Genomic DNA, 17,463 nt, shown 5'->3' with positions numbered 1-17,463 from the left:
AAAACCAGATTGCTTTTGCTTACTTGTGGATGACGACTTGTGATTTGGCGCGGTCCTAGTGAGATGAGACCTTCTGCCCAAATTGCCCCCCTGAGAGTCAGGACGCGTGACTGTTTTTAGAAATAATTTTTTAATTGATTTTGTAATTAACAGTTCATCTACAATATTGATGCATGAATCCTCAGACTGATAGGAGGGAAATTGTTTTCAACAATGAAGTTGTAATTTCCTATTTGTCTTTGTAATGGTATTTAGCATTTTGCATTTTTAATTTGAGATATAACTCAAAAAATGCAAAACCAAAACACCATTTGTTTCTTTGTAAAATATCCTCCATCCCCTTATTGAATCTTCTTAATTTGTATTTACCCTACCCAGAACGGTTCTGGTATGCTATTCAATGGTCAAAGGCTCTTTTTGTTTGGAAGATGATTTATTTTAGAGCAGGCTGAATATTGAGTTCAAAACACTTCATAGTTATAGGAAAGGTTTCCCTCATGATTATATTCCAGGTGCAGAACACCAAAGTTATGGTCATGTAGGGATCTATTTTATTTATTTTTTCTATTTTATATATAGATTATTCAATAAAAAAGATATGATGGATAACTGCATAGGATATCAAAAAAGTTTAGTTATACATGCTACATGTAGTGGACCAAATTCATCTGTAGCTTAAGTTACTGCAATTCCCATCAACTTCAGTAGGAATTACGTCCAGGGTAATGTGAACAAATATAGTGCACTGTATTAAAATTCAAAGCAAGTTAAAATGAAATAATTTCCTCTCCATATTTTAATAAAATTATATGCTGGCTTAAAACTAAACTATTGTGAAAAGGATTTAAAATGCATATCAGCCATCTGACTCCAACTTGGTTTTTTGTTAACGGTATTTATATTGTTAGCACTAGACATTTTAGTTACTTAGGGCCAAAATCTTGATCCTAGAAGCTCTTTAGCATATGAGTATTCCCACTGAACTTTTTACTTAAAAAAACACACATTGACATAAGCAGGAGTTTTATCTGAGCAGGAATTCAGGATTGGATTCTTCGAGTATCATTTTCAGGAAAAGGTCAAACCAATCTCTAGTTTTAGTAGGTTGCACATTCAACTCAGGTAGTTAGATGTTACCAGTTGCTATCTCACTAATTTGTAGGTGTGAATTGCACTTACAAAATTACAAGTCATTACAGAAAATCAAACCCTTAGTGTTTCGATTGCAAATTCTACTAAAAGTACAGTATAAGCTTTTTCCTAGACAAAATAGAGTAGTTCAGTTTTACGTAACCATGACCTTGATTAATGTAAATGCAACTATAATAGATATCCTAGAATGAAATGCAATTATAAGAATAATCATATAATAATTTGGTTTTAAATACATTTTGTTGTTGTCATATCTTTTTTCTTCAAGCAATTCTAGTGTTGTTCTGATATTTATTCTCCCAACTTAACATTAATGGACTCATATTCTTTATCTGTAGGAAAAAAAGATCAAGTACCACAAGGAATCTTACAGATTTCATATGTTTTTGACTGATCTATCTTGTCTAAAAAGAATCCCAGGTTAACTCTAATGTAAATAATGGACAATAAGGGGTTTCTGACACAGTATCTGTATTTAATGATTTACAATTCAACATCATACCATTTTCATTGCTGGTATTCAGAGGCAGAAAAGAAATTGTGGATTGTCTTCACCTTGATTGGACTCTGTTTTAATAAATACCACAAGCTCTTTGTGTGGACTGACAAATCGAAGTGTCATAAAATACCAATTTTTTGCAATCCTAAGTTCTCCTACAGTATATGCCATTGATACCATTAAAATTTCACCATTTTCCAACAGTTTCTGTAGAATGGTATCTAAGATATCACCATTATTTCCTATACTAAGAGCAGAGGGGAAATTTTGTATTTCAGGTAGTGCTGTGTGGTATCTGTTAGCAAGTTTTCACTTTTGAATGATGACCATTATAGTTCTGCTTCTACAATTCCCTAGACATCATACTATGTTTGTACTTTCCATTTAAAGAACAATCTTTTATAGGTATTGATAAAAACAGAATGCATATAAAGTCTGGGAAGAATCTATAGTTTATCTACATAACAGCATAAAGGATTTCACGTTTTTTACACACAGTTCAGCCCTGCGTACAGTCATGATTTCAGTAATTCTTTTTTGACCTGCAGTGCTTGATATGACATTCATCTAAATTAACAGCTTAGTTTTAAACATCTGGCTTGATTCAATAATAATTAATTCACTCTTTATGCTTTAATACCACAGAAGAGACTTACTATTAATGGTTGTCTTATCAATATCACTGTTCCCTTCCTTCCTTCCTTCCAAGCACACATAAAGACAGACAGGTACCTCAAAATGACTGCAAGAAAATTCCCTGTGTTCAACTGTACACTGCTCAGTGGAAACAATCCGGCACCAATGAGCACTTTGTTTACTCACATACAAAAATAACTGTGAACATTTTCCAAAATATTCATGTTCCAATTAGTTTCTCAGATGTTAGGGGAGGTGAAATGTTTGCATCGTGTGTGTGAGTGTATATACACAGAGTTATTTGTGCACACACACATGTAAAAGGTGACCTGCTGTCTCTTTGTGATAGCATTTTATGCTTTTGTGTATGGATTAATACCAAATAGAGATATCCAGGAGAGCAGTTTTTGGAATTGCTTAATCAGTAACAACCTCAACTAGACTGTGCCTTCAGGACAGAATTTTCAAAAAAGCTCAGCATCCACAATGGGGTCAGACATTTCTAGAACAGCTGAGCTCCCATTTAAGCACCAAAGTAAGTGGCCAGCTTTTCTAAAGAGTTCAGCAGGATTGAAAAGCTGGCCCTTATTTAGGTGCCTAAATGAGAGTTGAACCCTGAAAAATCTGAGCTCTGTTGAAAATTTGCTCCTACATCTCAGCACTGGGTGCACAGTTGCTCCATTTCAAAGGCAGCAGAGGGACCTTTCCTGCTTCCCATCATAATCACTGTTCTCCTACTTGATCTAGCTCTCAAGAAAAGCTCTTTTAATACCATCCCCACCCCAGAAGAGAGAGAGAGCATCAAGGAGTCTGCTATACATTATAACACAGACAAATGTTTATATCAATGAAGTTACACACCCACTTTTGCCAGTGGCAAATTTTGCTCATATCTAGGATGTAACTTGTCAAACTTTACCTTCACCTAAATTACATACTCTGAGCATAGGCTTGTTAGTATTAAATAGTGTTTCAGTGTAAATGTTAAATGGAAGAACAATATACATTTCCTACTCCATTGAGTCTATATCTTATTTTATGCCCAATTTTGACTGTAGCTATGTGGTATACTGTAGCAAGCTATGTCTAATTTCTAGTGATGCCATCTTTTGTAGTTGTATTTTGTCCATTGTATTGTTATTTCCATTAATATTGAAATTAGTTTGGAGGATACATATAAATTCTGTATTTATGTCATTGTTACTATATTAGTATCTCTTTTGCTTATAAAAATACCAAAATTTGTGGGACACCACTTTAAAAAACTTATTGGAAATTGCTAGTATAGTAAGCGTTTCCTGATACATGAATGCCTTTTCTGCTTCCAGTTCATGTTCCATGTCGTCATCTGAGTGCCATTCACAATTTGTAGAGAAGATGTCCATGTTTGCCACCATTTGCTAGAATTTTATTATTTAATAGACTTTTCTCTGGCACTTCAGTCTCGTGTCCGAGCACCTCATGTATGTTAATGAGTTTTTCTTCATATCATTATGAAGTAGGCAGGCATTATCCCCATTTCACAGATTAGGAAACTGAGGTACAAAAAAGTGAAGTGCCTTGCCCAATCCTATGGCAGCACTGGGAATGGAACCCCGAGTTCCTTACTCCCAGTCCAGTGCCTTCACTGGAAGACACTATGATTCCTCTACCAAGAAGCAGGTATATTGGCCAGGAAGCAAACCCAGATCAACTGACTATATTAACAACAGTAGCAGAAATAGAAATGCTTCTATTCACCCTATTTTTCCACTGCAGAGCACAAGGAACTCTTATTGGTTATTACATCCATTATTTGTATCCTGCAATGGAAGAATAGGACCCTCGATGTTATCCATCCAGCTTTGTCTTTTTTTAATATCTTGTCCTATTACTCAGTCTTGCAGTCATCCCTTCTCCGAACACTTTGTATCTATCCTTGGTAGAAGTCCCGTCTACTTATTCGTTGTCCTGACCCTGTGCTTCCTTTTGGAATGTAGGTAAAAGAAAAGACAACCCCCCCCCCCACTTTTAAAATCTGTTTTAATCCTAAACTTGTTTTTTCATGACACCATAATCCCCCCCCCACAGCTTAATTACCATGAATTAAAGTATTTCTTGAATTCATTTTTACACTCTGTGTGTTACACTGTCACCATCTTTAAAATATTCTCTTTACCCTACATCAAGGGTACATCTATATGGAGATAAAAACCCTGCTGCTGCTGGCCCAGATCAGCTGACATGGGCTCGCGGAGCCTGGGCTGTGAGGGCTGAAGTAGGGTGATCAGATGTCCTGATTTTATAGGGACATTCCCGATTTTTGGGTCTTTTGCTTGTATAGGCTCCTATTATCCCCCACCCCCTGTCCCAATTTTTCACTTGCTGTCTGGTCACATCGCTGCATAAAAGTTCAGGGTCCCAGAACATGGGCTCCAGCCCAAGACTGAAAGTTTACACAGCAATTTTCAGCCGTGGAGCCTGAACCACATGAGCCTGAGTCAGCATTATCTGGGCCGCATGTAAACTGTCTTGAGAATTCAGCTTTCGTGTCTCTACTTAAAAGTAGGCCAGCTCAGTGCATTCCCGATTACCTGTGTGTTGACTGAAATTCTTTTTTCTTTTTGCTTGTTATACATGCCCTCCCTGAACTTCTTAGAGAGTTCTTCTAAGAGAACTTCTCAATTTGTTTCTCTTTAATTTCCCTTGTATATTCTGGTGATAAATTCTGTTTCCCAATGTTATAATCAAATATAATCCTATCTTCAGACTATTTTTGCCCAATCACTTTAGCTGCAGAAAGTATTCTACTTGTCTACCTTCCTATATCCAGCCTCAGGCCTCAGACTCAGGAAATCATCTTTATTCAGGAAGGGTGCTTAATCACATACTCAAAATTAAGCACAGGTTTAAGTCCTAAATAAGGATGAGCTGAAGCATGTGTTCACGTGCTTTCCTGAAGTCTTAATTATGAAGATTTTTCTCAAAAGAGGCCGGATAAACAAACCAGGAATACAGTTTATTTAATGGTTATAAAGAATCTCTGTCAAGTTTAAAAAAACTTACTTTTTTACATTTTTGGGGCTCTATTACTTTTTTTTGAGTTGCAGTACTCATGAAATTAAATATAAATAGTGCAGCGGGCAAGCACTTTGCAAAGTCTGCAAGTTTCCCTGTGCAACTCTATTATGCATCTCAGTCCCAACATGCAGTAATTTTTCAGTTTCAGAACAGCACACCCCTCAGTAGATACTTCAAAATGGTGGGGATTTGTGCAATATTGTTTTGGTTCATTAATTCCAGTTAGAGAAGAGAGTCAGATCACCAAATTCATTTTATTTGAGACATAATCCAAATTTAGATCGTGTTGTCTAGAGTTGCATTAAAAGCCCTGTAATTACTGTTCTGCTTGTTCTTGATCTCATCAAATTCTGTCAGGATTTTACAACTGCTTAACTTGATTGTATCCATTTTTGACTTGTGAATTACTTATACAGAACCGTCAGTATAGCCCAGTGGTTGCTTTCAGTCAAGTTTCTCTCCCTACTTGTTGAAGTTTTCTTGTGTATCGTGTCTTGTGAGCATCTGAATGTTTCTGCTCACTGCTGCATAATCCCTGTTACTTTATTCATTCTCCTATTTTCTTGCTTTAGATAGTCTCTATTTTTTGAAATGCAGAAATGCTTCATTTGAGGTCCATGTGTTCCATCTCTTCCATGTTTTCTTCCTAGTGATATTAAATATATGAAGAGTACAAAGTACCATTTTAGAGTGGTCTCTCTTCCCTCATTTTAGGTTCATGCCAAACATTTGCTAGTTTCCACGCTCTGTGATGTGTCCCGGATTATTCCTGGGTGACCAGATGTTTGTTTTCTTCATTTGAGATGAAGCCTGAATTTTAAACAAGGTAGATGGTAATCTGAGTTGGTATCTAGATTTTATAGTATTTTTCTCAGGTGAGAGATCTAGTTTTCTCTCTTTTCTGCACAATGATATAATCAATCAGGTTTCCGTGGAGCTGATCAAAAGAGGTCCAATTATATTTTCCCTTCCTGTGGTGGAGAAACAAAGCATTTGCAAGGATAAGATGATTCTCAAAGCAGAGCTTAATGAGTCAATGTCCTAAATTGTTGATTTTACCTTCTTTCATTGCAACACTGATCAACAACCTCTTTCATCACTTTAGCATTGAAATCTCTTGCTCTGAGCAGCACACAGTTTTTGACATAGTATCAATGAGTTCCCCTGCCTGACTGTAGAAATCTTCACCTCACCAATCTGTGCTGCTTTTTTGTAGGTCATTTAAGATCAAAATCTGCATACTTCTGAATGACAACACATCCTCATGTCCCCATTTAATTTAATTGTTAATCTAGGCACTGGTTTGAAAGGATTTCACATCTGGGTGTAGATTTCTACCATTCCCTTTGGAATGGTAATTGTAAGATGTCCAAGGGCGTCTACTAGGATAATGATTTTTCTAATCTTATTTTCACAGGTTCACTTACCTGGCACAGGTAGAGCATTTAAAATGTTTATACATAACATAATAAATAGTTAGATGTTATCTGATATATTAAGTCATTCTGTGTCTCTACATAGCCTTTGTGTTCCCTTAAATTATAATAGTCCTTATTGACCTCACCATCACACTAGCTTAGACAGGGTTTGTCAACGATAAATTAATCTGTTTCTGGATTCAGTTGTAATTTCTGTATCTGCTGAAGCTATTTCTTTTTACTTTTGCGGGGCCAGTGCAACATTCTGGACCATTTTCCTTATTTCCGGGAACAAATGCCAGCCTGATTAAGATCTACATTCATTTAATACCAGGAACGAGACAGAGCGCCAAACAGCAAGGCTGGAACATGAAGAAGGATCCTAATCGAGATTAATATTTTCCTGAACAGTCTGCCAGCTGAATCATGGTCTAATTAAACAGCCCAGATTTAGTGAGTTTGCATTTAAGTGTTAGCAGACTCTAGGATGAGTAAAGCTGAAATGATTTTGAATCTTTTCTCTAAATGGGAAGTTAAATTATAGTAATTCAATTAAATCATTTTAAAATCTTTCAAGTTAATCAAAGTCTTCAAAGAGATTGTAATAGCTGTTTGTGACCATATCTCTCTGCTATTTGTTCTCACCTCATTTCCTGTGACATCCTTTTATATCTCCCAAGGCACAGCTGCCCAAACTGTGGCCCATGAACCACTGGCTGTCTGCAGAGTTACACGCGGGTGGCCCTTGGGGAGTTGGCTGGTCACTTTGTTTCCCACTGCCAAATTGATGTAAAAGACAGCAAAAAATACATTGCTACTATTACTTTTCCATGTAAGCAATAGCTCTGTGTACCCCAGGGATGCTATATGATCACCGATGGGAAAGGAGGGGAACCGCAAGACAATCCCTCTCTTAAGATGTAGTCCACACTGTGAAAAAGTTTGAGACCCTGGGGTGTAACAGCTATGTCATGTCACAGATTCTGATTCGCTTTCCACCTTCATTTTTTCTGTCTGTGGTTTTTTTTTTCTTCTCATAATCAAATTCAGTGTGAGGGGAAAAAATGTACAGGCAGCAAGCATTCATAAAGTCATATGGCCAGAATGTAATCTGAGCTGCACTGTTACAGGTCTACAGGATCACTACCGATTTCAATGAGTCTTCCACTCCTCTGAGGAAAATATTACAAAACCCATATATCAATGCAGACTGCCACCCATCCCTTTGAAATTCAAACTTCACATCAGTTAGGAATAATCTGGAGAATTACAAAACCCATATATCAATGCAGACTGCCACCCATCCCTTTGAAATTCAAACTTCACATCAGTTAGGAATAATCTGGAGAATTTTCTAGAGGGTAGAAATTGGCAAACATTTAGTGCCAATTTCTAGAATATTATGGCCTCTTTTTGCTCCTCTGTTGGCACAGAGTGGCTGGAGAACAGACGGATTTGGCAAGCTGAAATTCTCTGACATGGAAGAGCTCTCAGTTGGCACAGAACCAGAATACCCAGCTCCTACACCAGCCGCTAAGCATAGCACTGGCAGAGGTCATGGTGGGGCATAGTCTGCACACACTGTGATTTAGCAATCCATGGTTGATGGACAGTTTCTTGGGGACTGTTATTAGCCAGCAGAGTTTAGAGCAGCGCCCACATTGCTCTAAAACTCCATTAGGAATAGCCCAAGCCCAACCAGAGAATCGGGGATCTGCTATTAGAAACTTGGCACAGCAGAGAACCTGGCTTTTGAAATGCAGTGTAAATGTTTGCAAAGAAATCACTTTAAACAGAGTCCAGTGGATGATCAAGAAGTGTTTGTTTATGAATGTTGAATTCAGTAGAGTACTCCATGTTTACACCAGTATAATTAAGATCAGAACCTGTGTGTGTGTGTGTGTGTGTGTGTGTGCTGTTCTATGCTCAGGGATTTACCTTTCATTGTCCCAGGTAAATAGTATTAACTAACTGGTTCTATACTAATACTAAAGAGGGGAAAGTTGAAGTTGTTGTTACAAAAGTAGCAAAAAAGGCAGATGTGGGTGATGGGAACAGTGCTAAAATTTTACGGATTTTCCTTTTTAAATTTTTTAATCCTTACTCCTTCCTTTTTATACTTTGTTTTTGTTTTTCTCTTTTAATTTTTTTAGACCTGACTACCTTGGTGCACTGTATCTAATCTCAGCATGTCTAACTGCATGCTTCTTAAGGCATGTATTCTCTGAGACCTAGAATTATTAAACATGTAAAACCCCCATAGGACTCCATTATGTGTAATTAACAGATAAACTGTCATCAGAATCAGTAATATGTGCTAAATGATCCAAACTTGTATATAATTGTCTGTTTCAGAGCAAGAGCTATAACTATTTTTTCTTTAGTTTGCAGCTTTCTTTCAAGATGGAACATTAACCTTTCTTTGTTAACCTCTTACCTATCTGTGTGTGTAATGTTTTTTTCACGTTGTCTTTTAAGTAAGAGATGTATTTCCCACATGCTGAAATTATCTGAGAAAACATGAATTAGTAGAAAATATGTATCTTATCTCTAGGATTGTAGTTCAAATTCCTGGGCCTAATCCTGTAATTGTTACTCACTTGAGTAACTTTTACTCAGACAAATAGTCCAGTTAAAGCTAATGGAGCCACATGCTTCAACAAAAATTACTTTGATAGGTAAGAGTTGCAAAAATTAAACTCATGGCACACACCCTGATAGACTATCAAATTTATTTCAGCATAAACTTTCATGAGCTACAGCTCACTTCTTCGGAAAGCTTATGCTGAAATAAATCGGTTAGTCTCTAAGGTGCCACAAGTACTCCTGTTCTTTTTGCGGATACAGACTAACACGGCTGCTACTCTGAAACCTGATAGACTGTTATCTTCTGTAGGATAAAACTGACAAATCAGGTGCTGTGTCAGCCATCAGGTATGTGATGCTGCTTAATACAGCAGAAGAAATAATTATATAAGTGTATTTTGGCTACAGGAAGAAGTTTCACTTAAACATCATTCCATCTGAAAAAAGAGCTTTGCTAAATAGTCAAAAATTAAAATCAAAACTACAATGCTATGAAAATGGGTTTTATATTTAATGGGCCTCTTGAGGAAATACTCTTAAAATGCCGTGGACTCAATACCCCACAATCAATCCCAGTGTAAGCTTGCACAACTTCACTGATTTCCTTGAGTGTGCACCCATCTGCCATAGTGTTACCTGTGGTCCATTCTCTTAACTGAATAGGCAGTAAGGCCACGATTTGATTGAGTTAACCCTCATGATACATACTGTATAAGGCTGTGGTATTTTATCAAGCTCTCTTAAGATGATGCACCCATCTATGTGTTGGTAACTGGAGGGGAGTGCCGATGGCTACTCTTTCTTTCAACACACTTTTGACAACTGTCCTGGAGATCCAGCTCGTCTCCCCACATGATCAAAGAATGCTTGCACACTAAGGCCTACCATACGTCAGGTTAGAAGCCCTGGCAACACCACTTATTCTACCTCAGAGAGCTAGGCGGTGTCCCAGATCAACCTCCCATCAGTCCTCTGGTGATGGTGGTGTTGATATATGTTACAGAAGAAAAAACATTTCTCCCCCCCCTTCATCTCTCAGCTGCTGGGGAGCAAGTGAGAAAAAGTGGATATTAGGTCCCTGTGCTAAGTATTGAGTTGCCTTAAGTCTCAATCCTGTTAGAAGATATAAGAAAGCAACTAAGAGCTAACACGGACAAAAAGAACGGGAAATTATTATTATGTAACAAATTTCATTTCAGAAACCATATCAGGCAATTTAGGAGAATGACTTTTTGACTTCTAGGGAAGGATAATCAATTGCAAATGATGTACCCCATCCCTGTCATTGCCCTCAGGATAACATATTAGGTTCTCTCACTTTTACATACTTTGAACCACTTCTTTCGTGGACCACCTTTTCCCCACCCCAAAGCTCCCATTATTTATCTCTGACCTTTCCTGCGGTATTTATAGTTAAAGGAAATAGTCATAGGATTAGAACTGCACATTTAAAATACACCCATTTTGATGCAATGCATTGGCTTCTTGATTACACCTCCTTGCTTCGTATCTGTGCTGTTTGGGGCTTTACATTTGTTTGGACTGAATCTCCCTTTGTTGCCTGCAGCTTTCACTGCTCAGATCTTTCCAGGTCACTTGGCAGTTCAATTTGGTTCCTCCTATGTGCTTTGGTTAGATCTCCTATTCAAATCTGATAACAGCTGGCAAAGATAGATATAGAGTAGCCAGGCAAGATGCAGAGATGCATTTGGTTTGTTTGTTGATTTTTTAAAAAAGTTTAATTGGCAGAAGTAACTCTGTAGGATCCAAACTTTCTGAGTGGGCTACATCTAGCAGGATATGTCGGTGTTACGAGGCAGACACCAGGAGCAGAGCCAGGGTTTTTGGCGCCCTAGGCGGGGGTCCTTCCGCGTTCCCAGGTGGTGGCAATTCTGCGATGGGGGGGTCCTTCAGCGCTCCCGGTCTTTGGGGCACTTCAGTGGCAGGTCCCGGAGCGAGTGAAGGACCCACACAGAATTGCCACCGAAGACCCGGAGTGCAGAAGGACCCCCCGCCGCCGAATTGCCACCCCCCCCAAATCCTGGTGCCCTAGGTCGCCCAAATGGAAGCGCCGGCCCTGGCAGAGAGAGCTCCAAGCGCCACCCGTATGTGTTCTGCACACCACAGTTTGAGAACCACTTCATTAGAATCTATGTAAGGATGACAGACTGGGAGGGAAATTTCCTTGCTAGCCCATGAGGGAGGAAGAAGAAGAAGTCAAGTGCACACACACATCTTCTTTGTGTCAGCCAGTGTGATAGACCAGTGGCTCTGTTTTTCTGATCAATGGCATCTCGGTCTGTAACCATGGAGATTGCCATGGATTGGTGCCACACTTTTTAAAGGGAGTCATTCTTGCAGACTTAGCAATATGGGCTGTGACTGAGAGCGACTCTGCCCTTTCATTACTATAGTGTCTGTGTAGCTAGAAGATGACTATATGAAATTATTTATGAAGTTGCATAGATAGTTTTTAACTTTTTTTGATATACATAAACTTAGCACCTTCACAGATGGCAATTCCATGTGTATAATTACACAAGGAGACCCAAATATTTTCCTGAAGGTCAATATAGAAATAAGTGGGTAATTATCTAGCTTATCCCTAAAACAATATGGAAAATACTATGTAAATCCATGCAAATCAATCAGTTATGGTAAGGTTACTTACTACAGTGCGAGTTACAGTCCAGAGCAGTTACACTGTAATTCAACATTCTGGCACACTGAACTGAAAACTGATGTCGCTCCTTTGTTTTATAGACTCAATGCACATAGAGGATGTTGAAGCAGTTCAGAAACTTCAGGATGTCTTACATGAGGCTCTACAGGATTACGAGGCTGGGCAGCATATGGAAGACCCACGCCGAGCTGGCAAGATGCTGATGACTCTCCCACTTCTGAGGCAAACCTCCACTAAGGCCGTGCAGCATTTCTACAACATCAAACTGGAAGGCAAAGTCCCCATGCACAAACTTTTTTTGGAAATGCTGGAGGCCAAGGTCTGACTAAAGCATCATGGGCCTTCCCATCATGCTCATTGAAAAAAAGGGAAAACAAACAGGATAATAATGGCAAAGAAACTTAGTGTTTAATTAAGGAAAAAAATGACTGCACTGATATTTAGCAGCAAGACTGTGAAGCAGCTTTCAACTCTTTTTTCTGTGTCTATCTGATGCAGTTTTCCTTTTTCCTTTTCTGTTTTCCTTTTCTGTTCTTTTATTTCTTCCTTTTCCTTTTTTTCTCCCTTTGCTGCTGAACTTTTTAAAAGAGGTCTCTAATTGAAGAGAGATGGAAGCCAGGCCTGCCAAAGGATGGAAATCCATAATATGGATGCCAGTGAACTTATGAACTATAATGTCTCCAATGACAAAGGAATCAAAGAAAGAACCATCATACCTTGCAGTACAGTACAACACGACCAACTGACTGAATGCAGTATTAGATTTCATAGGAGCAGTCTCTAATTAGACAACTAAGGAACGATGCATCGGCTGCTTCTTATCATTGCATTTTCCATCTAGATCAGTTACAGCCATTTGATTCCTTAATTGTTTTTTCAAGTCTTCCAGATATTTCTTAGGTTAGCTACAATGTAACTTTTTCAGGGAATAGGTTAAGCTTTATTCATTCATGCAATACTAAAGAGAGAGAAAAAATACTGCATTTTTGTGCTGGCTTGAACAATGATGAACAATAATGAAGGACAAATGAATCCTGAAGGAAGATTTTTTTTTAATGTTTTGTTTCTTCTTACTAATGGAGATTTTTTTGTACCAGCTTTACCACTTTTCAGCCATTTATTAATGTGGGAATTTATCTTACTAAAGCAATAGTTGAAGGGAAGGTGCATATTATCACGGATGCAATTTATGTTGTGTGCCAGTCTGGTCCAAAAACATCCAGTTTCTTAACATGAGCTCCAGTTTCTAACTAAATGTTCACTGACACAAAGGATTAGATTACACCTACAGTATATCTGAGTAGTCTAATGTCAAGTACAAATCTATAAAGATGGTAAGAGAGCGTGACTGTACAAATATACAGTTGCTACATGATTTCTAACTGATTCAGTTGTAAATGAATGGGATACTGCCTGTTACTTGCAAAATTATAACAGTCTCACACAAAGACCTGTGAACCAATACTAGCTTAGAGGCAATAAGGCAAATGCCAATGTTTGCAAAATTAAGAAATCAGAGTAGTAGACCAAATTCAAGAATTTAACACTTCTACACTTTATTAATTTAGACTTTATTTTGTAAATTGCAATTTTTAACAAGTAGCTAAATCAATATATGTGCTTTTCAACCAGTATTGTCACAGCATGAAAGTCAGTCAGTTTCAAGACTCTTAAGAGGTGTAATCTAATGTATAGGCCAATTAGATGCCCCCAGAAAACTACAGTCGCTAAATAACCAATAAACAATAACCTCCATCAAATGCTATACCAATGTACCAGTGTTAGTAGCTGCTCCCTGTACTATGTGAACATCCTTATTCTATGTACACAGATGTAATTAAAATTGTAATCCTAACAAACAAAAGAAATGTAGTTCAGCTTTTCAGTGTTTCATGTTTGCTGTGCTTTTCTGAATTTTTATGTTGCATTCAAAGACTGTTGTCTTGTTCTTCTCGTGGTGTTTGGATTCGTGTGGTGTGTGCTTATAGACACAGGGTAGAATTAGAGACAATATTGGATGTACAATTCCTCAGGAGATTACAGTAGTATATTCTATTCCTTACTGGTAATAAGGTTCTTCCTTGTAATAATTAAGAGATCAAAACTCCAAACAAGTACTCATTATGAACAGATACACATTGAAATCATAATATTTTCAAAACAAGGGATAATTTCTGTAATAGTTTATTATAGAATACCAATGTATAGCTTAGAAATAAACCTTTGACTATTTCAAGATTATAGATAAGTCTAATTTTTAAATGCTGTAAATATAGCTTTTATTCAATCATCTCTCAGATGTTGTTATTAACTCGCTCTGTGTTGTTACAAAACTTTTTTGGTGCGGACAAGTTTCCAAAACTATTGCTACTCTGTGTGCTTTAAACAGATACAGTAGGCTGATGGTGCATCAGCCTTGTGCTAGAAAATACTGTGTATCTATCATTAGCTATATGGGATTATATTGTAGATTGTGTTTTCTCAGTAGAGAAGTGACTGTAGTGTGATTCTAGATAAATCATCATTAGCAATTCATTCAGATGGTCAATAACTTGAAATTTATAGCTGTGATAGGAGTTCAGAAATTGGCACATCCCTTTTAAAAATGACAAAAAAAATACAACTCCTGGGAAAAAAGGTGCTGATTCTATAAGATTATTTATATATGTAAGAGTGCAAAAATAAAAAAGTTTATTTTCCAGATAGTTTGTGCAGGGTTTAAGTTACTACTGTTCAATTACAGTATATATATATAAATATATAATATAAATATTGTTTTTGCTGTATCACATTAAAGAACTTGGGCTTCAGGGTCAAAAGCCAATCAACTAAAAATACAAAACCACACAAAAATGGAGATGTGTTAAAGGCACATGGTGCAAACATCAGTTTTCATTTTTAGTGATTTTTTAGAGCTGCAAAAGAACAAGTGTCTCAAGACTGTAAAAACTTTAACTGAAATATGGCTAAAAGAACTGCACAGGCTTTATAATAATGTTCATCCTAAACCTAGCTGGAGGAGAGTTCTTTCAAGACCACTTACTTAATGTGAAGTGTTGGGAAAATTTCAAAAGGTGTCTGTTTAGCCATAATGATTTAATTTCTATTTTTTGCTTCTTTTTTTTATTTTTTCTTATTTAAAGCAATATGATTGTGTGACTCCCAGAAGTTACACATTTGTTTCAATCAGATCAGATTGTTGTATTTATTCCACTATTTTGCATTTAAATGATAACATAAAAAAGATATAAAAAATTAAAACTGCTATTTTTCTTATAGAAGAGAAAATGGGTGTTGGTGATTGTATTTTAATTATTTAAGCGTCTCTGTTTACCTGCCTAGGAAAACATTTTATGGCAATCTTATCGTGCAAAGATCGCAAAAGGACAAAAAAAAAATTAAACTGCTTATAATAATCCAGGAGTTGCATAATAGCCAGTAGTAAAATAACCATGTCTATAGCTGTAGATGGCTTCACATCTGTAAAGCAATCAACTGTATATTTTTGTGATGTGTATCATACCGTGTGCTCCAACCAATGTCTATTTGTGTAAATGTATTTATTTTATATTGTATATATTGTTAAATGCAAAAAGGAGATATGATTCTGTAACTCCAATCAGTTCAGATGTGTAACTCAAATGATTATGCCTTTCAGGATGATGGTAGAGCAATATTAAACAAGCTTCCACTTTTGATTGCTTTTATTTTATTTTTTGTGTTGTGGTTTTGTTTTTTTGTTTTTCATTTTTGTTATAAGAGGGAAACAAATCAATAAGCATTACCTTTTGTTACTTCCATTCAAAGAGTAGCAAGCATTATCCCTTTTCCCTTAAAGTAGAGTACAAGCATAAATAAATGCTATATAAAGCCTTGTCAAAATGAATTCCAGTGTGGTGCAAGACATTTTGCATACTCTTAAATATGCAAAATGTCTCATAGCATATTAGAATTCATTCTGACAAGCCTTTATATAGCACTTATTTAATCTTAAAGCATCTCCCCATCAACCTGCATTACTCAAAATCATTGCCTCTCTGTCAATGTCATAAAAGAAAACTTTCCCACTATTTTAAGATCATATTAATACCATCTAGAAGTACTTATTTGATTTCTCCATCAACAACTAAATCCATCATTCGTTTCCTATGGAGGGGACTCCTTTTACATGTTCTGGGTTTGTTTCTTTGTTTGTTTGTTTAAAAAATATATTATTTGAACCAGCTTTTATGAATGGAAGTAAATAATCATGGGAGCAATAATATAGATTGGTGTTAATGAAGAGCTCTGATAAGTCTTCAAGATCCAAAGGGGTTAAACAGCTTGGTTTAAAACTGACAGTAAATAGCCTCTCAGCCTTTTACAGTCTGAAAGGTTATAGCCCTTATTGCACAGGGTCAACCTGTGTTTCCTGTGGACCCTTCTGGAGCCATCATAGAAGTGCTAATGTGTGCTTTTCTTGCTTTTTAGCCTATCTTCTTGATAGTATTTTGTCATTGTATGTGCCCAACATATTTCTCACCTTCAGTGCTGGCCATTCTCTGGAGACTTTGGCTGATGACACAAAGGCTACTCAACTGAATGGTATTCAGGGACAAGAATTGTTTCAGCCATTAAGACAAGCTATCAGGATAGCTCTTGGTATTTTTATATTGTGCAATCTTTTAAGAAGTAATATGCCATTGAAAGACATGGGAAGGGGGAAATGGTACCTTCTACATTTTTAAACAATTCTAGGAAATTTCTCCTTGAGTAACGGAATGACAGAAAGAAATCAAAATATTTTTAAGGGTGACACAGTATATAAAACTTTTCCTGGCTTGGCTTTTATTATTTAATTTTTGAGTTATTGCACACTTCAGGAGTATAATGCATCATCACAGCCTAAAATGGAGAGAAGCACTGTTTATAAAATATCACTCTAAAAAAATCAAAGCAAACTGTAATTTGCCGTACGTAAACAACATGCCACTCTGACTTGCAGATGCTCCAGGTTTGAACAAAATGTAGTTGTATCTATTCATTGGCTTGAAATGTTTGACTGTGAACATTTCCGCATACAATTATAATCATAATTAGCACTTCTATACCACCTTTCAGCTAAGGATCTCAGAACACTTCACAAGCACTGATCAAGCCTCTCACTTTCCCAGGAAGGGGAAAAATGGGGTATATACCTTGCAGAGACGATTTCACACAACTGAAATGCATGCATCCAACTAAGTGGGTATTCACCCACGAAAGTTCATGCTCCAATACATCTGTTAGTCTATAAGGTGCCACAGGACTCTTTGCTGCTTTAACTGAAACGCAGCCATGGCAAATGTTTAACAGCAAACAACAGTATTACACAGCAGTTTGGTTGAGGAAGTGGACAGCTATCCAATTGAAATATTTTAAGTAGGCAGAAATATTTTTGTAAGTACCCA

At 37.0% G+C, this 17,463-nt stretch overlaps 1 protein-coding gene across 6 annotated transcripts in view; it reads left to right on the top strand.

The window, feature by feature from the left end:
* ESRRG (estrogen related receptor gamma) overlaps window positions 1-15,713 on the top strand; it is a 501,342-nt gene extending 485,629 nt beyond the window's left edge. For all 6 annotated transcript variants that reach the window (XM_032786258.2, XM_032786259.2, XM_032786260.2 and 3 more), the window contains exon 7: window positions 12,115-15,713. In XM_032786258.2, the coding sequence (XP_032642149.1) occupies window positions 12,115-12,359 (245 nt within the window). In that variant the 3' untranslated portion in view covers window positions 12,360-15,713. The remainder of the gene's footprint in view (window positions 1-12,114) is intronic.
* Window positions 15,714-17,463: the final 1,750 nt, after the last annotated feature.

Source organism: Chelonoidis abingdonii, chromosome 3 (assembly GCF_003597395.2).
Source record: "Chelonoidis abingdonii isolate Lonesome George chromosome 3, CheloAbing_2.0, whole genome shotgun sequence".
In the NCBI taxonomy this organism is placed as follows: domain Eukaryota; kingdom Metazoa; phylum Chordata; order Testudines; family Testudinidae; genus Chelonoidis; species Chelonoidis abingdonii.
Note: the sequence above shows the minus strand (reverse complement) of the source record. Positions and strands in the feature narration are given on the sequence as shown.